At 61.6% G+C, this 20,691-nt stretch overlaps 2 protein-coding genes and 1 long non-coding RNA gene across 4 annotated transcripts; 2 read left to right on the top strand and 1 right to left on the bottom strand.

Moving 5' to 3' along the window:
• Positions 1–309: 309 nt before the first annotated feature.
• AFMID (arylformamidase) lies at positions 310–7,160 on the top strand. The gene is made up of 11 exons (XM_067547169.1): positions 310–504; positions 1,061–1,151; positions 1,712–1,816; positions 1,921–1,969; positions 2,238–2,323; positions 2,401–2,473; positions 2,923–3,020; positions 3,745–3,823; positions 4,306–4,429; positions 5,766–5,870; positions 6,244–7,160. The coding sequence occupies exons 1-11, from the start codon at positions 370–372 to the stop codon at positions 6,271–6,273; spliced, it is 975 nt and encodes a 324-aa protein (XP_067403270.1). The 5' UTR covers positions 310–369; the 3' UTR covers positions 6,274–7,160.
• Positions 7,161–8,261: 1,101 nt separating this feature from the next.
• Positions 8,262–13,775, bottom strand: LOC137152524 (uncharacterized). 2 transcript variants are annotated; one of them, XM_067547167.1, is made up of 8 exons: positions 13,275–13,775; positions 12,895–13,078; positions 12,025–12,108; positions 11,446–11,534; positions 10,136–10,321; positions 9,578–9,715; positions 9,135–9,327; positions 8,262–8,635 (listed from the first exon to the last, which is right to left on the bottom strand). In XM_067547167.1, the coding sequence occupies exons 1-8, from the start codon at positions 13,491–13,493 to the stop codon at positions 8,328–8,330; spliced, it is 1,401 nt and encodes a 466-aa protein (XP_067403268.1). In that variant the 5' UTR covers positions 13,494–13,775; the 3' UTR covers positions 8,262–8,327. The 2 variants fall into 2 exon arrangements, with proteins under 2 accessions (XP_067403268.1, XP_067403269.1); XM_067547168.1 differs by lacking the exon at positions 13,275–13,775 and having other exon boundaries at positions 12,025–12,156; positions 12,895–13,149.
• A 5-nt stretch (positions 13,776–13,780) lies between these two features.
• LOC137152527 (uncharacterized) lies at positions 13,781–16,585 on the top strand. The gene is made up of 3 exons (XR_010919538.1): positions 13,781–14,003; positions 14,712–14,833; positions 16,344–16,585. It is a non-coding gene; the product is annotated as an uncharacterized lncRNA (long non-coding RNA).
• The last annotated feature ends 4,106 nt before the right edge of the window (positions 16,586–20,691 follow it).

Genomic DNA, 20,691 nt, shown 5'->3' on the forward strand with positions numbered 1-20,691 from the left:
GGGGACCAGGGAACGAAGCCTTCGTTCTGTTCACACGGAGCCTCTCTCCGGAGCAGGAGCCAGCCCGCCGAGCGGGTGTGTCTACACGGGTCAGCGCAGAGCTCGCGTATCCGGTCCAGGCTCCTGCTCCTGGGAGCAGCCGGGCCCCGCCACAGGCCCTGGGCAGCGCCGGAATAACCTGCCTTGGGCCCCGCGCGCCAGCGGGAGGAGGCCCGCTCCCGCTCCGCGCTGTGGCGGGGTCTGGGGTCCGGCACCGTGCAGCACGTGCCCGTTGTGAGCTGCGACCCTGTTCTGCGGGTGCGGCTGGGGCTGGGGCTGGAGCTGAGCGGCCCCGGCTCTGCCCCCCGCCCCGGTGCGCTGCGGCAGCCAATGGCAGCGGGCCGGCCCCTGGGGACGCTGCCGCTCCCGCAGCTCCTGGTCACCCGCAGAGCGAGACAGGCGCAGCCCGTGTTGGCACCAGGCTGCGTCGGGGACATGGGGAAGTGGCGAGGAATGACGGCGGAGGTAAGGGCCGGTGGGACGAGGGGAGCCCGGCGGCTGCGGAATATGCTGGAGGCCGGGGTAGGAGCGGAGTGTCCGTGTGACTCATCCCTGCGCTGGCAGGAAGTGGAGATCAAAGTCCTGAGAGCCTCATTTGGGAACCGCTCAGCTATTATCTGTGGGCCTGACACCACTGGTGCTCTATGACCTTCTCCACCCAGTGTTCCCAATGCCCCTCAATCCCAGCCTGTATCTCCCTGCTGTTCCAGCCCTAGGCTTTCTCTCACTCACCTCTTCCTGTGTCTCTCAGTCCTGACCCACAGTCCCCTGCTATTCCAGCCTGGAAGCTGGTTTACAGACTCACATCACACAACATCAGTAGCTGGAGATTTTTTATGCTGGGAGCCACAGACCCATTCTGTCTGCCTTTTCTCGGAGTGGATCCTGCTCTGTCCCTCTCTCCAGTTCCAGAGAAACACCAGCTTTATAGGACCAGAAACGCATTTGCAGGCAAGATGGTAAAAATCTAGCAGTGCTGGCCCCATTGTGTGTGTCTGGATTTGTGGTGTGTTCCCTGCAGGAGCTGGAGAAGCAGTATTCCCCAAGCCAGTGGTCTCACCGCATGGGCAAGGATGCTGTGATAGAGGCCCATGTCAGGGAGATGACTGAAGGTAAAGGGCCAGCAGGCAGATGGTTCTGCCAGGGGATGAGCTTCCCACAGAGCAAAGGGTGGAGAAGTAGATGCAGATGTAACACATACTGTGCAGAGAGACTCTCTTAGATGTGGAGAGAAACTATAGAACTGCTGAGAGCTGGAGTACTTGCATGTACTAAATGAGCTTCCTGCCCCTGTGCTGGGCCCACTCACTCTGCCTGCTCTGTTCCGTTTGTGCCTTGATCCTATGAGCCACAAATCCAAAGAGAGCCCCAATCCCACAGAGCTGACACTGAGAAAAAGACCCCCATGGCAGGACCCAGCCAAACAGGGTGACTTGGGGCCCTTTGTTTGTAAATTGCTAACTCCCAAAAGAAACAGGTGGATATTTAAGAGGGTTTTACCTGCCGGGGTGGTGGTTTGGCAAAGGGGGATACAGTGCCAGAGAGCTGCCCAGAAACAGACAGAGCTGAGAGACAGTGAGTCTGGACGTCAGGGAGGGGTAAGGGTGCTGCCTGCCTGCAGTGCCATGGAGCGGCCAGTGCATGTGATGTTTGTCCTTCGTTCCCCCCACAGGCACCATGAGGGCCCAGGCCACCACGCAGACCCTGCTACATGTCCCTTACGGGGGTGGTGATAGGGAGAAGCTGGACATTTACTTACCCACAGATCCTTCTGGAGGTAAATCGGGAGAGGAGCGAAAGCAAGAGGTGCGGGAAGGAGGGAAGTGGAGGGAGCTTCCAGGGCACCTTGCCTGCCAAGTTACCCTTCGTTGTTCTTTGCAGCCTTCCCACTTGTCCTGTACATCCACGGTGGATACTGGCAGTTTTTAAGGTGAGGCAAGTCCTTTCCAGAGAGTTCTTTTGTGGGAGAGGGAACCTGTGAGAGGGGCCCAGCTAGTCCTAGCCCCAGCCACTTGCTCCTCAGGAGTAAAAAGAGTTGAACCTAAGCCAGTCCTGGGTGCTGCAGGTCTAACAAGCAGCTAACCCCCACCCCTGGAACATATCTGCCTGGCCCTGTCCCAGGGGGTGGGGAGGGAGCTGCTCAGCTACATCCCAACAAGCAGTCGAACACGTGACTAATCAGTGTTTCTCTTCACCAGTAAGGAGGTGTCAGGCTTCGTCGCGTCCCCTCTGGTGACACAGGGCATCGCGGTGGTGGCGGTTGGGTACGATGTGGCTCCGAAAGGTAGGTGGTGCCAGAATGGGAGCAGCGTCTCCTCTCCTTGGCCCTGTGCCCCTCCTCACTCTGTGCTCTCTGCCTAGGCAACATGGATATGATGGTGGAACAGGTGCGGCGCAGTGTGGCCTTCGTTGTGCAGCAGTATTCAAAGATCAGGTAGGTCAGGGCCTGGCTCCTGGACTTGTTCTGCTGTCCCCGCCAACCTGTGGGGCCCACAGCAGAGGAAGGCCACCTCACTCTCTGACTGCAGCCTACCTGTGCCTCCACTGCTCTGGCCTTCAAGGCAGATCATGCTCAAGGCATTTCACACAGCATTAGGGAACCATGGTAGTGAGTAGGTATGGGATGGGCTCTGCGAAGGGGTAGGAGTCCTGGAAAAGGTCTGTACCCTCCTCTCGGTGGGGTGTGTGTCTGGACTAGATGAGAACTAATACAGCTTTTCTGACCCCATGGCTATGAATGCTGCCACATTCATACTCTGGCTCTCTTGGGCTGTTCAGACTCTTCATTCCAAAGGGGGAGCCCCATATCAGGAGGCACACATAACAGCCCTGCAACCTACCTCCCTGCTCACAGCTCTTTCTATCTACCCTCACCCTGTCTAGTGGAGTTTACCTGTGTGGACACTCAGCAGGGGCTCATCTGGCAGCCATGGTGCTCTCAACTGACTGGAAGGGGTACGGAGTGACACCAGACATAAAAGGTAGCATCTGGTTTTCCCCAGGGACTCTCACCATCCCTCCCCTGTGTTCCGTGCCCCATAAAGCAGGGTTTGCTCGTTTGATTGGCTCATTAAGCCATGATGTCTCCTCCCAGGATCCATTATACCCCTTCCCACTCCAGCCATGTGGCTCTGTGCTGCTGGGATATGAAGAGAGCAGAGCATATCTGTGTTCCAAAGCTACATATAATACAATGGACTCTTTGCCTGGCAGCCTCCTTTGCCCAGGCCCTGGTCTGTTTATATTATTATTGGTTCTTGGTAGTGTGGTAGCACCTAGGGGTCAGGGCCCATTGTGTCAGGCATTGTACAAACATGTAATAGATTATCACTGCCCAAGAAGCTTTCTGTTTATGTGTGAGACTGTAGACCATACCACAGGGGATACAACAAACAGACGGTGGGAGCAGAAGGGAACAGACAGCACTGGTCAGCATGAAAAACACTGTGTCTCCTCCAAGATTCCAGGTGCCCTCTCTCCCTCCAGGTCCGAGTGCACAGGGTCCTGCAGAGCATGCTTGCTGCTGGGACCTTCCGGGGTCGATGTCTCATCCTGCACTGAGCAGTGACCTGAGAAGATTGTGGTGCAGTACAGCCCAGAGGGAAAATTTCCCCTAGGCTGGGGAATGGAGCAGGCCCAAGCTGTGGCAGGGTCCCACGAGCCAGGCAAGGCCTTCACAGAGATTAAAGTGTTTTTATTTTCCAGGAGCCTTTCTGGTGAGTGGAGTCTACGACCTAGAGCCCATCACGCATACCTATGTGAACAACCTGCTCCAAATGAGCCGGTGAGTGCCACAGGGTCCAGAGCTAGCACGCTCTCCGCCAAGAAAAACCAAGGAAAACTCGCCCAGGAACACACACAGGCAGCTTGCCCCTGCCTGCATGCCCCTTGTTCCTGTATCCCCTTCCAATGTGTGTGCACCATATCCATGCAGCACACATTCTCCTGCGCCAGCCCACATGCACCCTCTGCCAATACGGCCTGCACACACACCCTTCTAACACAGGCAGTGTCTCTGCTGTCTGTCACCACAAACCCGGGTACATGCACACCCCTTGCTCTTGCCTATGCATCCTGGGTGTGCATGCTCAGCCCCTTCCCAGGCGCACACAGTCGGTACAGGTGTGAGCTGTGAGCATGAACATGAAGATGTGCTTCCCTGGTGCCCACTAGAAGGTTCTTCCCCACCATAGCGGGGTGACAGGCTGTGCTTGCTGCCCCCCGGTCCTGCTCCTCATGCCCTGTAGTGATTCGGTTTCTCCCCAGGGAGGTGGCCCAGAGGAACAGCCCTATCCTGTGCATGACAGCAGCGAAGGCTTGTGAGGTGCTGATTGCTGTGGCTCAACACGACTCACCAGAGTTTCACAGACAGTCCCAAGAGTATTTCCAGGTGCTGCTCCCAACAGCCCCGTCATTGTTATGGGTTTACACTCGCGTGCGTGTGTCTGCATGCGCACAAGGGGAAGGGAGTCACAGTCAGCGGCAGGACCCCACCCAACTCAGTAGATTATTTCCACCCTTGTTTGCAGGGCTGTTGTCGCCATGTTGGTCCCAGGATATTAGAGAGACAAGGTGGGTGGGTCATATCTTTCATGGGACCAACTTCTGTTGGTGGAGTAGACCAGACCTGAGGAAGAGCTCTATGTAACTCAGAAGCTTGTCTCTCTCACCAGCAGAAGGTGATCCCATAAAAAATATGACCTCACCCACCTTGGCTTTCAGCCCAGCCTTGTTATATGGCACCCAGGTGGAAACCTCTCTGGGGTCTCCAGCCCCTGAGGAGCTGGGGCTTTGGCTGTTCCCTGACTGGTCACTTTCTGCATCCCTAGATTTTCCCTAAAGGTCTGTGGGGTGGGGTGGGGTGGAGGAACCCTGGCTGGCTAGGGGAGGACAGGTTTAGCAAGCTGCTTTGGACACAAGTGAGTGGACTGGTCCTGCCTGAGCTGGAGCCCTTGAGATAACCCCTAATTGAAAGCAGGCTTACTCAGGGCTTCCTGGATACAGGGAGAAGGCCTCTGTACCCAGGGCTGGAGGTAGCCTAGGTGGAGCAACCTAGGGGCGGGCAGCCAGAGCAGAGAAAGGATCTGTTCAACTCAGAGAGCTGTGTTGGCCCCCAGGGGCATTTGCTTTCCACCCCTCCTGTAGTGGGGGTGACTGCATGGAAGAGGGGCACCTTGCAGGTTGCCCCACTTCAGGCTGGGCTTTCCTAAGACTTTATAAGCTAAGCAGGTTTTGGCAGGGTCAGTGCTTGAATGGGAGACTACAAGACTTGGACCAGGCAGCAAAGAGCAATGAACCTGATCCCTGAGTGTGGTGGGATACTCTGCTGTCACCTGCCTCTGCAGGAATGGCCCAGAATGACTTCCATGCAGCAGGGGGATCTATTGTTTAGTGCTGCCGTGCCCGCTGACAGCCTGGCTAACAGGAGATGGAAGCGTGTAAAGGGAGACTGCCTCTCCCACCATAGCGAGGGATCCAGCACAGAGGACAGCTGCACAGCATGCTGGTGTTGGGTGGGGACGTGGGGCTAGTTTCTCTGATGTGCGTGTTAGTTCAGGGAAAGGATGCCCTACTCTCTGTGGTGTGGTATTTGCTCCAGTTGTGAGCGCTTGGGGCACAGCTGTTACTTCCTCCCATCTCCCTCACCCTGTGTGGAGGAACAGCCACTGCTCCTTGAATTGCCCGGTCTTTCTCTTGAGCTCGGTGCTGCTATCTCTTCTCTCCAGGCCTTGCGCTCAGCTGGCTGGACAGTTTCTCTGCTGGACGTTGCTGACACGGATCACTTTGACATCATTGAGAAGTTATCCCAGCGGGACTATGTCCTGACTCAGGTAAGGGGGAAGGCGGGCTCCTTGCAGGCACTAGGGGCACCAGAGCTCTTGTGGGCTTGGCTCGGGGGTGGTGACCACCAGCCAAGATCAGGTTGACCAGGAGGAGGCTACCTCTTAGAGCGGTGCCACCAGGCGACTCTGATACTGGTTTGTGCCTCATCCATGCAGGCTGAGTGCAGTGTCTGGTGCTGGGGGAGGTCTCTGCTAATTAGCTAAGTTGGCCAGTGTGTGGTGCCCCTTGACAAAGAGCAGTGGACGGATCAGTGTGTGGGGGGCCGAGTGATCCTTCTCTCCTGCTCACAGAGATGGCTGGCTGCAGCAAGCAAGGCCCAGCCCCTGCTGTGTACAGGATTCTCCATCCTTAACATTTCAGGTGATTCTGAACGTGATTTCAAGAGCATGATTTGAAAGTGATGGGAGCACAACGGAGGCTGCAAACCACAGTCCCACTGACAATGAGTCACTGCCTGGTCCCTGTCTGACCTTCCTGTTCCAGGGCAAGACAGGTGCATCCCTCAGAAGTGCCCCCGCCCTGGCTGCTTGGGTCAGACATTTGCCTTCTCTACCCCTCCCTATGTCTCTCCATTTCCAGCTCTGTATAGTGCCTGGTGCTGGCTGGAACAGAGAGGGGCCAACTCTAGTGGAGCCTATAAGAATATTCTTCATGGTGCCAGTAGTTCTTTGTTGGCCAGGCATGTCGCTGTTGAGACCTGGCTGCAGCACATCGGCCAGGCGGTCCAGCGGGGCTCTACCTGCTGTCTGGCTCCACTGTGTGTTTCCCCCTCACACTTTCCCTGGAACTGGTTCTTGTGAATATTAAATAAAATCAGAACATAAATAACAGCTGCTGCTTTTATCTAAACCTGGAGACAGCAGCAATAAATTAGGTTTTGGGGGAGGGAGCTGTCACTCCTGGTTGTGCTGCCTTCGTGTTTGCTGGTGCTGCCAGCAGAGATCAGCACCTTGCACTGTGCAGCCTCGGGGGGGGGCACCTCTGGAGATGCATGGGGCCGGTGTGCACAGCGCTGGAGGAACCTGGGAGTTCCCAACCCACCTTCCACAGAGCCACCAGGATGCCGGGAGGATGGGGAAGCTCAGTGACAGCTGGGCTGACTCTCGGGAGAGCTGGAAAGCAGCAGAGCACCCAGCAGGGTGGGGAAGCCCCTAGACTGGCGCCAGGGCTGTGGTGAAGGAAGCAGCTCCCTGCCTGAGGTTTCTCTGCTTGCAGCCTCCATGAGCCTGGCTGCCCCAGCCCGGCTGCCCCAGCTGCCGGGGCTGCTATTGCTTCAGCTGCCCTCCCATTTCCAGAGCATCTGGCCTCCTGTCCGTCCTGTGTCCAGCGTCTGTCTGAATAAAAGGCTCCTCTCTGAGTCCACGGCTGGCATCTGTCTGTCACTGGAGCTGAAAGAGCTGGAGTCCCTCTGTCCAGCCCAGCCTTGGCTGTCCCCCTCTCCCTGGTGCCCCCACGTGCAGGAGCATCACTCAGCGCCCCTCTTTACACACCCCCTCCCCTGCCCAGCAGCAGTGCCAGCTGGAGGAGCGAGGACCATGGTCAGCTGTGTCTTAATTTCTGCAGCCACACTCCCAAAATCCCTGGGGGCCCCTGCCTCAGGCTGGGGCTTGTCACCAAGAGCTCCCCGCCAGGGCCTGTGACGTTCTCCCTACAGAACAGCTGGGGCCCTGCAGAGACAAAGCCCCACAGCCAGGCCAGGAGCGTGTTCTTTATTTAGATGTAGTGCAGCCGCCATCAACCACCCAACAGCATCCCACCATCATTAAAGGGACCCTTCACCCGGGCACGCAGGCAGCCACAGTGCAGAGACTCCTTCGTGGGGCACATCCAACCGCCCCGGCCCAGCCCCCTTATGCAGGCGGCTCTCAGCATGCCCCCAAAGTCACCACGGCTGGCTATTTCAGAGCAAGCTCCGGGGTCTCAGCGCCCACCTGGAGAATGTCCTGCCAGCCTCCCCCTTGCTTATAGTGGCGTTGTGGGAAGAGGGTCTCCGGCAGCGTGGGGAAGGCCGTGCTGCTGCACTGGGGGAGGTGAGCAGCTCCCAGCTGGGGCAGTGGGATGCAGACAGGGACCAGGTGGTGCCCGGGGCAGCGCATCTGCCCCAGCTCAGTCAGTGGGGCAGGTTAATGCAACTGCACAGGCCGTGCCCCATTAACTCTCATTGCCATGGACCTGTCTGGCTCCAGCCGAGAGGGGGTGCGAACCTCTGTGCTTCCCTAACAGGCAAGCCCCACCGCTGCACCGCATGGGGGCCGAGTGCCCGTGGCTACCGTGTGGGTGACGTTTGTACGTAACAGGCCTGGGCCAGACAGTGCTGCTGCTGCACAGGCAGGGAGAAGGCTGGACCCCTCGGCAGCAGGAGGGACTGGGCAGGCTGGCCCCGGCACGTTCACTTCTGGCCTCGCAGCCTGGGACTCCCGGCGGCAGAACTCTCCTGGCCTGCCCTAGGCTGCAGCCCCTTGCTCCCGACTGCACTGCCTGGCCACAAATTTCAGCTTGTTGGCCACCAGCTGGGTGTCGTGTGCTGAGATGTCCTGGTGCCAGACGGCCCGCAGGGAATCTGCGGCCCACGGGAACAGCCGCACGCTGACGGCATGCCCCGTCTCCGCCACCTCCTCCTCGCTCACCGCCTGCATGCGCTCACACAGCTTCTCAGGGGACAGCCAGGGCCCAGCCACCTTCACCAGCACCATGTTGGTCTCCACGGCCGAAAGGTTGACGGAGCAGAAGGGCGAGCTGAGCTCCCAGACGCCTGGGGGTGAAGGACACACGTCGTCAAGCTGCATCTGCACCAGCACCAGGCTCACCCCTGCAACAGCACCGAGGGACTCTGCAGCCCCTGGGTCAGACAGCGAGGGTTCCCATCCCTTCTCCACTCACGGGAGATGGGGCCAGGGAGCTGCAGGGGCCCCACCCATCCCAGCTGGAAGGCACCAGGTTTCACAAGAGCCCTAGCTGGATCCCCCTGCCCTAGGGCAGGCAAAGGTCACAGCCTCTCTGGCCCAGCCAGAGCTCCCACTGCCAAGGACAATGCATCTTGAGGGACAAGGAGGATGGGGCCAGGACGCCAGCATTATCCGACTGAACTGGGCCAACCTCAGCTCCCCGCAGCCAGGAACAATGTGTCCTGGGCACCTGCCCGGCAGGCTCCAGCCTGTTGGCTTCTGGCCCTGCAGCACTGACATCTCCCACCAGCACCCCCTGGCACAGGGCCCTGGTCCTTGCTCCTGGAGCAGGGCATGTCCAGGCACCTTGGGCGAAGCTGCGGGCGTTCCTATGGTCTCTCTGAAGTGTCTCCTCCACGCACTCCAGCCCTACGCGTGCAGCCGCTGCCAGCACCCCTGCCTGGCGCATCCCTCCACCAAGGAGCTTCCGCGTGCGCCAGGCCTCTGCCACGAACTCTCTGCGCCCGGCAACCAGCGCCCCAGCTGGGGCACCCAGCCCCTGCATTGCCAAGAGAGAGTCAGAGCAGGTCCCCGAGGGACCCCCCAATCCTGCCTCAGGGATCCACCCGTGCCCAAGGGGGCCTCCCCCCACACCAAGGAGGGAGCCCTTGAGTATTTGCTCCAGGCCTCAGAGTTGGTTCCCCTTGGGAAGCCCCTCCCATCTGGCCCTAGGGGAACCTGCCCTGTGCCCAGAGGGGGCCCCCCACATGCTCAGTCCCCTGTCCTGTATCCCCAGTCTCTGGACAGACCTTGGAGAAGCAGAGGGACACAGAGTCGCAGTGCTGGGTGATCTGAGCTGGAGGGACGCCTTGGGCCACGGCTGCGTTCATCAGTCGTGCCCCGTCCATGTGGATGCGCAGCCCGTACTGGTCAGCAAGCAGGCGCACCTGGAGGTGGGAACGCAGAGAGGCTGGGGCCAGTGGAAGCAGCAGGATGGGGAGCTGCCATAGACCGCGCAGGCTGGATCTGGGGGTCCACAGCAAGGCTGCAGCTCCGAGGAGCCTGCCGCCCTGCCCAGCCACTCTGTCTGACATGGGGCTCCAGCATGTGTGGGTGGTGCCCTTGCCCCAGCCAGCGCGCCCCTTGGATATGGCAGCATTGCGCCAAGATGCAGCAGGAGGTTGGCCCAGCCCCTGGGTTAGCAGGTGGGCAGACACTGGCGCCTGCAGGCTGGGTGATCAGCGTGGCTGAGGCCAGGCAGTAACAGGGACCCTCTCACACCAGCTCCGGGAGATGAGTGAAGTGCCGGGGACGGGCTGCGCTGAGAACAGCACACTCCTGTCCCTGTGGCTGGCGAGACACTGTACCTCCCTCAGGTAGGTGAGGGGGAGCACCCGGCCCCCTGCAGAGCTGTGGGTGTTCTCCAGGCAGATGAGCTCCAAGCGAGGGTGGTATCGGCTGCCATAGCCCTCCCGGATTGTAGACTCCAGCTCACTGAGGTCCAAGGTGCCATCTGGCAGGTCCTGCAGCGCCTGGGAATGGACCCCAGCTACCTGTGCCGGGACAGCCCGGTGCGTGTGGGGACAGTGACTTAGGAGGACCCTGGCTGCCCCAAAGCCAGGCTCTGCCCCTTGGAGCCTTGTCTACCAGGCTGGGAAAGTAACATTTGACCATCGCTCACTTCGACAGGTAACCAAGTGTCCCCACCCCACCCCCTCCACACCCCACACCTCTGCCCCAGCCCAGCCCAGGGCCGGCAGTTCTCAGGACTCCCATGGCTCAGCGTTTCCACCCTGGTGCTACCCACAGTGCGGCCTGGAGCCCCCTGCCCATCTCTGCCATGGCCTGGTGCTGCCAAGCGCGTCACCCAGCGTGTGGCTGAACCCCCGGGTTTGCCCAGAGCCAGCCCCGGGCCAGCTCACTTAATAACAAGCCAAGAAAAGCACTGAGAGTCGGGAAAGGCCAGAAGCACCAGGGGCCCAGGGAATGGGGCCGGGAGATGGCCGGGGGCGCCCCACACTGGGCTGACACTGAGAGTTCCTTTGGCAAAACCAAGACGGGATTTCACTCCAGGCTGCTGCGGAGAACGGCCAGGGGGGGCAGCAGCTCACCAGGGTTCCCTGTCCTGCTGTGAGCGGGGTGACAACCCGGGCCAGTGCTGCCCCCTTGCGGCCTCTCCCACACACCCACCTCAAACAAACACTCTCCAGTCCGCCTGCCCCAGCCGCGTTACAGGCACGGGGCAGCTGCAGCACCAGAGCGCGGGTGGGGGCAGAGCCGCTGGCCATACTCCTGCCGTCAGTGCCGGTGTCGACACGGGGGCAGTGGCCACTCAGGGAGTCGTTTGTCGGGCTAGGGGCCTGCTCAGGTCCTGGCCCGCTCTGTGCTCTCCTACTCATGACAGACACACGGCATGCACAGCCCTGCCCAGGCAGCGAGCACAAGACACACACACACACACACCCCGCTGGAGCTGTGCATAGGAGGGGGCTGCTCTTCGTGCATCCCTCCATGCCAGAAGGTTCGGGGCAATGCTCCCCGCCCGGAACTCCAGATCGGGATCAGACCCTGACCCCCCATTCCAGCCCCTCCCAAACTGCCATGGGGCAACGGCAGTGCTGGGGGAAGGTGCCCAAGCCAGGCCCCGGGGCTGTGCCAGGACAAGCGTGCTGCATACCTGAGCAACCCCTCCCTGCTCGAAGACGTGCAGATGGGCCTCCCTCCCGACGAGCAGCTGAGCCCCTCTGCGCTGGCAGTGGCACATCACTGGGACGAGAGGGTGGCAATGAAGCACGACGAGGGGGAGCCACAGGGCCCTGACAGACGGGGAAGCACCTCAGGGCCACCCAGGGGACAGAGCCCGGTGGGGCACAAAGCAAAAGGGCCCTGCCCCGTAGCAAGAGCAGGACTGTGGGGCACAGCGGGGGCATTGGCACCACTCCCCTTCACCAAGATGGGCTCTGTGCCTCCCCGTCTCCTGGGGAGTACCTGCCACAAACGCCAGCTGCTGCCTGAGCCCCCGGGGCCAGGGACTGGACACCCCCACCCACAGGGGCACCTGCAACAGCCCAGGCTGCACCTGAACATCCGGCACCTGCCCCGCTCCTCCCAGTGCCCTTGCTGGGAGAGGCTGGGCTGAACTTGCCGGCCGGTGGCTGTCAGTGGCAGGTGCTGAGCCGGGCGTGCTGTGGAAGAGCCCTGCAGGTGTTCCTAGCCAGCCAGCGCTGTGCCGATTTGTCCAGCCCACGGGACTCACCGGCTACGAGGTTTGCCATGGTCGATGTTGGCACAAACAAAGCCTCCTCCATTCCTAGGAGCTTGGCGGCCGAGTGCTGCAGCTCTGCATGGGAAAGAGTCACAGTGGGGGGCAGGGGGTCTTTCCTTAGCACTTGGGGTGGCATGGAAACAAGAGCAAGATGGTCAACAACCTGCCCCTCGCTGGAGCCGCAGATGGGGCAGCTCACGGCGTCAGACTGCCCTTCAGGAGGGGAAGGGCGAACAAGCTCCAGGGCACAGATCAGGGGTTCCTGCCACACTTCAGCCCCACAGCGTGGGTAGGACCCAGTGCATTGACCCCTGCTGCCCTGGCAGGTGATTTGCTCAGGGTTCAGTGGGTCCCTGCCCCAGCCCTGGCAGGAGCAGAGTGAGGCTGGGCGCTTGTCCTGCTCATGACCAGACTCTGAAAGGCTACTAGGAAGCCCCCAGAGAGGCAGCAGCAGCAGCATCCACCCACCTGTTAAGTGGGGGAGGAGGAGTCTGAGTTCACAGCCCCATGGGGACCTGTTCCTGGAAGCTGTTGCTTGGCTGCCTTGCCCCACACACCTGCCCTCCCCCGGCCCCCCCTCCCCATGCGGTTCTGCTTTGGGCTCCCCACAGCTGCTGCCGCTTTCATTTCCTGCTTGGGACCCGCTCAACGGCTTCCCCACGGTCACCCCCGGTACCCGCAGCGGGGAGGGCTGGCTCTGGACCCTGAGGCTGGGCTGGGGGGTGTCCGTGTGAGAAGGGTCTTTGCTGCATCCCTGCCTGAGTCATAGGGCGGCCTCCGCTCCCCGGCCCCGACGGGGGTGTGCAGCCGCCAGTGCCCGGGCCAGGGGCACCATCGCCGCAGAGATGCCCCAGGCCTCACCATTGACCGTCGGGTCCTCCCCGTAGTCGTCGTCGCCCACCTCCGCCTGGGCCATGGCCTGTCTCATCCGCGCACTGGGCCTGGTCACCGTGTCGCTGCGCAGATCCACCACGTGCGGCTGGGGCTGGGCCCCCCGGGGAACCCCAGCTGCTCGGTACCAGCGGTGGGGGCAGGACAGCACCATCTGGGGCGAGAACGGAGACAGCCCGGCCTGGCATGTCTAGGATAGCCCGGGGGGCCAGCCCCCTGCACCACGCACCCCCAGCCCGGGGCAGGGCCCCTCCCCCACCACGCACCCCCCGCCCGGGCCCAGCCCCCTGCACCCCTCCCCCACCACGCACCCCCCCCCCCCGCCCGAAGGCCCCTCCCCCACCACGCACCCCCCGCCTGGGCCGGGCCGGGCCGGGGCCCAGCCCCTTGCAGAGAAGCCCGGTCGCCTCGGGGCGAGCCCCCCCCCGGCTGGCGCGCCGTGGGGCGGGGGGCGGCTGGCAGAGCGGGAGCCCCCTCAGCCCGGCGGACCGGCCCACGCGAGGCAGCCGCAGCCGCTGCATGGCCCTGCCCGGGCCCGGCGCACCCCGCCGGACTACAGCGCCCGGCATGCCTCGCGGCCGGCGCAAAGCATCCCGGGAAGCGCGGTCCGGGGGGGCCGCTGCTCCTGTCCCGGGGCGGGGCCTCGGGCCCGGACTCGGCGCTGCGGGGCCCGAACCGAATCGGGCCGGTTCGGTTCGGTTCGGTAGCTCGCGGCTGAGCAGCTGCTGTGTCCGGCTCTGGTCCCTGCGCAGAGCGGCTGAGGCTGGCGGGGGCTGCCCGGCCCCGGGCCCCTCCTGGCCCGGCCCGGCTCGGCTCGGCTCGGCTGTCCGGGCGCTGCCAGACCCCGGGGCGGGGCGGCCCGGCGAAGGTGGCGTGTGGCCGGCAGGGCCGGGCCGAGCCGAGCCGAGCCGCTCCCCGCCGAGCGGGCGATGCTCCGGGCGCGGGGCCGTGGGGCCGGTCCCGGAGCAGTGAGACGGGCCGGGCCGGGCCAACTCTGGCCCCTCCTCGAGCGAAGCGCGGCGACCCGGCCCGGCTCGGCTCGCGCTGGGTCACTGGTGCCCTTGGCCGACCCCAGGGAGGTTCCTCCGGGTCTCTGCGGCGTGTGCGACCGACCAGCGGCCGGGCCAGGGCTGCCTCGTGGGCAGGGGACCCTGCCCTGCCCTGCCCTGCCCGTGCCGGGGGCACCCCTGGACTGCGGACTCAGTGCGGCCCGTCCAGCCCCCGGGCCCGGCTCGGTGCAGGGGGGAGCGCTGACCTGCGCCCGTGGTCACAGACAGGGTTCTGGTCCTTGTCCGGGGCCAGGCCCTGCTGCCCTCTCCTGACCCCAGCGCACTCACTCCTGTCTCTGGGAAGCTCCCTCTGCCCCCGCCTGGCTGAAATCCCAGCTGCCTCCTGTGCCTGCCCCACTAGTGAGGGGAGAGTTGCTCTGGTCCCCCCCGAGGGCATGGCCGTCTCCAGGGATGCTCAGAGTGAACGTGGCTTGTTTGTGCCGCTGACCTCCGCCTGCGCTCACAGGCCCCTGCAGTCACTCCGTCTGCCGCGCTGTCAGGCCCATTGCCCTCGCTTGCCTTTCCGGGGGTGACGCTGCCGTGGGATGTCTTGTCTTGAGGCTGTTTGCCAGCCCCGGGAGAGATCCCTCATCCCTGTCTCATGTCGGGCAGGTTCCCCTGGGGGGTTTCAGCACTGGTCTCCAGGGAGATGGGCTGTTTGAATCCAACCCGTGTGCGTTTTCTGTGTGCACACAGGCAGTTTATTTCATTGTGATTATTCCTGTCATGCTGCTGCAGCCACTAACAGGAAACCAAAGCCCTGACCTTTGCTGCTGGGAAGCCAGGCTCAGCCTCGCAGTTACACTCCTCAGCGCTGGAGTCCGATCCTAGAAAGAGCTGGCGCACCGCCCAGGGCGCAGGTGGGGAAACATGTTTTATGGCAATCGCTATCAAATGCCCTCCCACTTCGTTCCGAGGCTCTCTAGGACACATGGCCCCCTGACAACACGAACACCCTGTGCACACACTGGTTGCTGTGTGCAGGGCTCAGAAAGGCTGGGTCCTGCATCACCACGAGACCTTCCTGCCTTATTCCTCTCCACTCCCTGCTCTGCCAGGTGGGCGTCCTAGGCACACGCTCATGCACATGCTTTATGGGGCCATGCTGGGAGGGTGGGCCTTTCTCAGGCCAGGTTCCAAGGCCCTGGTGAAAGCCCCCAGCTGACTCCCCTTGCCTGGGCTGGTACAGGGAGCTAGTGGCTGCGCCAGCCCCAGCGTTCCCAGGTCAGCAGCTGGGGAGTGAAGGAGGCAGCAGGGAGCAAAGACTGGCTGGCTGAGGCAGTGAAGATTTCTTGTATTCGGTGCTGCAGTGCACGGCGCCTCCCTCGTCGGCTCCCTTGGGGCGAAGGGGGAGGCAGGGCCCAGGTGGAAGCTGTAGGAGACACAAACGAAACATTGCTTGTGCGGTGGGGAGGAGAAGCTGGGCAACGCCAGGGACTCCGATTGTGCCATGAGCAGTGGGCGGCTGGGTCACCGTAGGAACCTGAGTAAAGCAGAACGGGCCTGGGGGCTGGTCCCTGGGGAGCCTGGGGGCTGGCTGAGAGCAGAAGCACAGCGGAGAGTCGTGTTCTCCCAGCAGGTGTTGCTTTGCTGGGTCACAGGCATGGGGCCTGTAGCAGCCCCCAGGAGGGGTTGGGTTCAGTGCCGGAACTGGCCTGACGTGAGGAGAGATGTCTCTGATCTGGCTCAGCAGGAGGCAAGAAACCCTCGACTGTCCACCCCTGGAGCCCAGAGCCTGGCTCCTGCCAGGTCCGCTTCAGGTGTGGGCTACAGACAGGAGGGTGGGATGAACACTGCTGCCGCGTATCTCCCCTGCTGCACCTGGGGCCATTCCCCAGGTCAGGGCCCAGGACAGCACTATCTTCAGAGACTTGCTCATCCAGCCCCGGTGCTGTTCAGCCTCCGAGCTGGGAGCAGGCCGAAAAGCAGGATCTCCCCCTCCCTCTGTCAGTGCTAGCGGGATTGTTCCCGTGAGCTGTGGGGTGAGTAGCATGGTGCATGGCCCCCCGTGCCTCTCCTGCCAGCATAGGCCTCTTTCTCTATCAGTGGGATCTCTGCACAAACACAGCCCCCTCTGCGCAACTGTACACCCTACACTGGCATACACCCGCCTTGCACAAGCACAAACCCTACACACACAGCTGCACACTGACACAAACGCTGGCCTTTGGTGCAGATACACACCTGTATGTGTCACACGCACAGCATCCTTCCCTTTTACTCTCCACCCAGCAGCAGTCTGGGCCGTGCAGCCCCGTGCAGTGAATGACTAAGCCATAACAAGCCCTTCACAGAGACGTTTTTCACACGCAGGGGCCATATGTTAACAGTTTCTCTTTATTTACTGCGTCTATTTCCTCTTTGTTCCAGTAACTTGTCCTCCAACTTCAAGCTGCCTGTGATTAGACAGAAAGGCCTCTAATCTCTGCGATCTGATTTACCGGCACTGAGCAGCCGCTTCCCGGTACTAGGCCTGGACCTGGGAACATGGTCAGCTCAGCCTGCTGGTTCCCCCCTCTGCTCTAAAGCTCCCATCATCGCACACGCACCTGGCCTTCCCAGCAGCTTCCTCTGCCAGCCGGCATGGGGCTGGGAGTCGGTTATGCTGCAGGGGAAGGGCTAGGGCCAGGAAATGCAGGGAAGGTGTGGGGCAGTGAGGCCTGGTGGTAAGGGAGCAGCCCAGAGAAAGGGGGCAGGACAACATGCGTCTCACCTGCTTCCCAGTGGTGATTCTTGGCTCCTGGGGAGTGGCCTGTCGGACTTTGGACACGACTCAGGGTCTTGCCATGGTGCGGCTCTCCTAGCTCCGAGCAAGCATGGGCCTCGCTGGCACAAGATGCCTTTTTCAGCCTGCATCACTGCAGGGAGAGCTTGCGTCAAGCAGCCCCCACTCCCGCTGATGTAGGGCCCCCATTGAGTTTCTGTATCCCCGTACAGCCAACAAACGTGACAGCACGAATCATCTGAGCGTCTAGCCACGCGACCTGCAAATCTTCATGCAGTGCATTCTTCAGTCTGTAAAATGACGATGAAAAATGGTGGTTTGTAGGAAGAAATGGAAGGTGTCCTTTTGGCATAGCACGTTCAGCGGGCGGGCAAGGACCAGTTCCGTACAAGCACACAATTGCTCTGGTGATAAAACGGAATCCTGAAAGCAACTTTTATCAGATGGGAACCAAACCTGTTTCAGCAGGAAGATTGCTTTGTCCTGCTTCATTGCTGACTTGCTTGTCTATAGGGCCTTTGGTTTTGCTCCTTTCAAGTTCATCTACAGAGTCTTTGTTTTTAAGATCGTCTATGGGATCCTTGGCTTTGTTGGTCTGTAGAGGGTCTTCAGCTGGGCTGGTTTCAAGCAAAGATTCTCTAGAAATATCAGCTGGCCGCAGGTGCAGCGTCAGAGGCACTGCACCGCTCGTCTTCCTGACTGAAGCCTTGACACAGCGGCAGGTTCGTGCTCACTGAGCTGAGCTGCTGTCACTGCGCTGCTCCCTCCGGCTGCAGGGATTGCGCAGGAAGGTCACAAACGATAGTTGCTGCTGTTTAGGGTCTTGGGAGACAGTTTACAACAAAACCTTGTTTTCTTTTTGTTCTCCAAAGCCAGACTTGTCTGTGGGCACAGGGTTTCATCTCCAGACACCTTCTAATCTGAGAACAACTCAGCGGGACACGTAGGCCTAAGTAAAGTGCATTTTTGTGCTGCCAAATTCCTCCGTCCGTCGTGGGGTAATCCTAGCGGTGACTTTCTGTGCACAGCTAGAGTGGGGCTAGCTGGAGGCTGTGTAGCAGGGCTGGGCAGCAGATGAACCCACTCAGTATCCCAGCACCAGGAGGCTGTGGAAACAAACGACATTTCACAACCGCAGCCCCTGCGGGACAGGGCGTGAGGGGACGGGTGGCCCCGCACGGAAACAGTGCGGTTTTTGGTTGGCAACTCTCCGTCCCCAAGGCCGGGGAAGGGTCGATGAGGAAGCAGGACCCTGAGATGGACGGAGCCCAGGGCCAGCGGGGAGAGGCCAACGCGCCAGGTCAGCCTGATCAACAGGGCGGGCAGGTCAATGGGCGGGGGGGGTCCTGTCCCCCATGTGAGTGGGAGCTGCCGGGGCTGAGTGGGGCCGAGCTAAGGACGGAGCTGAGCTGGGGGGGCCGGAGAAGAAGCCCAGGGTGGGAGCTGAGCAGGGCCAGAGGAGCAGCCGAGAGAGCAGAGCCGCGCCAGATCTGAGCCACCCTGAGGCAGAGTGGGGCTGGGGCCAGTGCCGGGACTGAGGCCAGGGCCATCTGGAGCCAGGTGCAGTGAGTGGCTGGGCAGAGCGAGGGGGACCCTGGGCAGGGCCTGGGGCGGGGAGATGCCACCAGCCCAGAGGCTGCGCAGGCTGGACTGGGAGGGGGGTCATGACCCCGAGAGGGGCAGACACTAGGGAGAAGGGCCCTGCCCCATAGCGCCTGGAGGTCTGTGGCCACCGCCAGAGCAAGTGTCTGACCTGCAGCATCCCTGCAGCACGGCCAGGGCCTGGGCAGGAGCCTGGGACGTGTGGGGAGCAGGCTGTGAGCGTCCCTTACACCCCAGAGATGCTGTGTGGGGTCCCTGGGCCAGGGGGCAGCACTGGGTGTTTTCCTTGAACCTTTCCTGTTTTTCCTTATTTTTTAAATTGATTGTTGTTTAATAAACGGTGTTTGCTTTGCACTGTATGCGGTGATCAGTGGGGCAGGGAGGCGTCCAGTGCGGAGAGAGCCCCCCGGAGTGGGGACACCCAAGCCCCTGCCCTACATGACCATGACGAGGTTGGGGGGTCGAGCCCCCCAGGAATCCTGGGCCCAGCCCTGCCGGGGTTCCGGGGACCCTGCCACACAGGAGCGTGGGAGGGGAGCCCTCAAGGCCAGGCCGGCCTCTACGGAAAGGGAGGGGGAGCGAGGACTCAGATCCTTTCACTAGCCAACTCCGCCGGGTCGTGTCTGAGCCAGGACAGTTCCCCACAATAGCGGGACCATTCCCTGCTTACATAGTGGCTGAAACCCCTGCAGGATGAGGTAGAAAACTCCTGCAAGGACTAGCCACTGCTGGGCATGCTCAGATGTGATGGGGTTTTGCAAAGGCATTGCAGGGCAGGTGCGTGTGGGTCCCCGGAACCCTGTAAAGGTGGGGGCTGTGGAAGAGCTGGAAGACAGACTGCAGCCTGACGTGCTCCACGTAGATGTGTGCCAGGGTCTCCCTCTTGTCACAGAAGGGACAGGCAGCAGGAGAGTCTGCACCACACCATGTACACACCCACGCGCTCGGCTCCACGGAGCTAATATTCCCATCGGGGCTCCCACCTCCGGCCGCATGGTGTCCGGCCGGGAGATGAGGGCGAGGACGGGTGCTAAAGCATGGGTGCAGGCAGACATGCGTGGGCCGTGGTTCGGAGACAGACTGGGAGGTAGGGTGTCATTCAGCCCACCCAGCTGGCATGTCGGGGGCTCCCGGGGCAGTGGCCCAGTGGCAGGCTCGGGGGGCTGAGGGAAGGGCAGGGAATGCCTTCCCATGGGACCTGCTCAAGATATGCCAGAGAAGTGGGGTCAAGGCTGCCTCACCTCCCAGAGCATGCGGGGGGGCAGCCACATGCGCTGGCTGAGCCTGTGGGGTCCACCCTGTCCCTCCGGCTGCAGTCTCTGGGGGCTCCGATTCTAGGGGACCCACCAGAGCCATCCTCTGGGGCAGCGAGGAGAGCCACGCTCAGCAGGGAGAGCAGAGGCCAGGGAGCACCCGGCAGGTCCTGCCAGCCTTTCCCAGGGTCTGTGGCTCAGGGTGGGAAGTGTGGATGGTCCCCTGTGTGAGCCAAGGGGAGAACCCAGCTGGACGAAGAGCCAGGAGGGTTTGCCTTGCTCTGGGGGTGGCAAGTGTAAGGGTCTATTAGCCCTCACTGAAACCTAGTGGGTCTTTTGGTTGGCATCTCTGGAGGAAGCAGGACCGTGGAAGGGACACAGCCCCCAGGGCCAGTGGAGAGAGGCCAGCTCAGGTCAGCCTGATTGACAGGGCAGACAGGCCATTGAGGGAGCCAGGAGGGTGGTGGGGAAGCCTGGCCCTCCCTGTGAGCTGGAGCTGCATGGCTGGGCAGAGCTGACCAGAGCCAAGGACAAAGCAGCCAGCAGCTGGAAGAGGAGCACAAAAAGCTGAATGGAGCCGAGCTGACCCGACCCACAGCAGCAGAGCAGAGCAGAGCAGAGCAGAGGGGCACCCCAGAGAGCCGAGCGCAGCTGCACGGAGCAGAGCGAGCTGGGACAGGAGCCGTCTGGAGCTGGGTGTGGTGAGCAGCTGGGCAGAGCGAAGGGGACTCTGGGAGTGTGTGGCTACTGGCAGAGCAGGGGTTTGACTGCATCCCTGCAGCGCAGCCAGGGCCTGGACAGTGGGCCTGCGCCGTGCGACACAGACTGTGAACCCCAGAGACACTGTGTGTGGTGCCCCGGGCCAGGGGCAGTGCTGGGTGTTTTCCTTTCACCTTGCTCCTCTTTTCTTATTTTTGTAATTGATTTGATTGCTGTTTGTGTAATACATTGCATTGCTTTGCATTGTGTGCACTGATCAGTGGGGCAGGGTTAGTACCCGGAGTGGGGACACCCTACCCCCTGCCCTAAGGGACCACAGCAAGATTGGGGGTCGAGAGAGGGAGGGGAGCCCTCGCAGTCAGGCAGGCCTCTGGGTAAAGGGAGTGGGAGCAGGGACTCAGATCCTTTTGCTAACCAA

The sequence above is a fragment of the Emydura macquarii genome, unplaced genomic scaffold (genome assembly GCF_026122565.2).
Source record: "Emydura macquarii macquarii isolate MOO-44397 ecotype Brisbane River unplaced genomic scaffold, CSIRO-AGI_Emac_v2 contig_1230, whole genome shotgun sequence".
In the NCBI taxonomy this organism is placed as follows: domain Eukaryota; kingdom Metazoa; phylum Chordata; order Testudines; family Chelidae; genus Emydura; species Emydura macquarii.

Bases quoted from the DNA above. Each gene is read 5' to 3' on its own strand.
- AFMID (XM_067547169.1), top strand. From the start codon at position 370: ATGGCAGCGGGCCGGCCCCTGGGGACGCTGCCGCTCCCGCAGCTCCTG. The intron at 505-1,060 runs GTAAGGGCCGGT...TGTTCCCTGCAG, and splicing joins GGCGAGGAATGACGGCGGAG to GAGCTGGAGAAGCAGTATTC. The intron at 5,871-6,243 runs GTAAGGGGGAAG...TTAACATTTCAG, and splicing joins GGGACTATGTCCTGACTCAG to GTGATTCTGAACGTGATTTC.
- LOC137152524 (XM_067547167.1), bottom strand. From the start codon at position 13,493: ATGCCGGGCGCTGTAGTCCGGCGGGGTGCGCCGGGCCCGGGCAGGGCC. The intron at 11,535-12,024 runs GTGAGTCCCGTG...CTCTCGTCCCAG, and splicing joins CATGGCAAACCTCGTAGCCG to TGATGTGCCACTGCCAGCGC. The intron at 9,716-10,135 runs GTACAGTGTCTC...TCCCACCTCCAG, and splicing joins CCCTCACCTACCTGAGGGAG to GTGCGCCTGCTTGCTGACCA.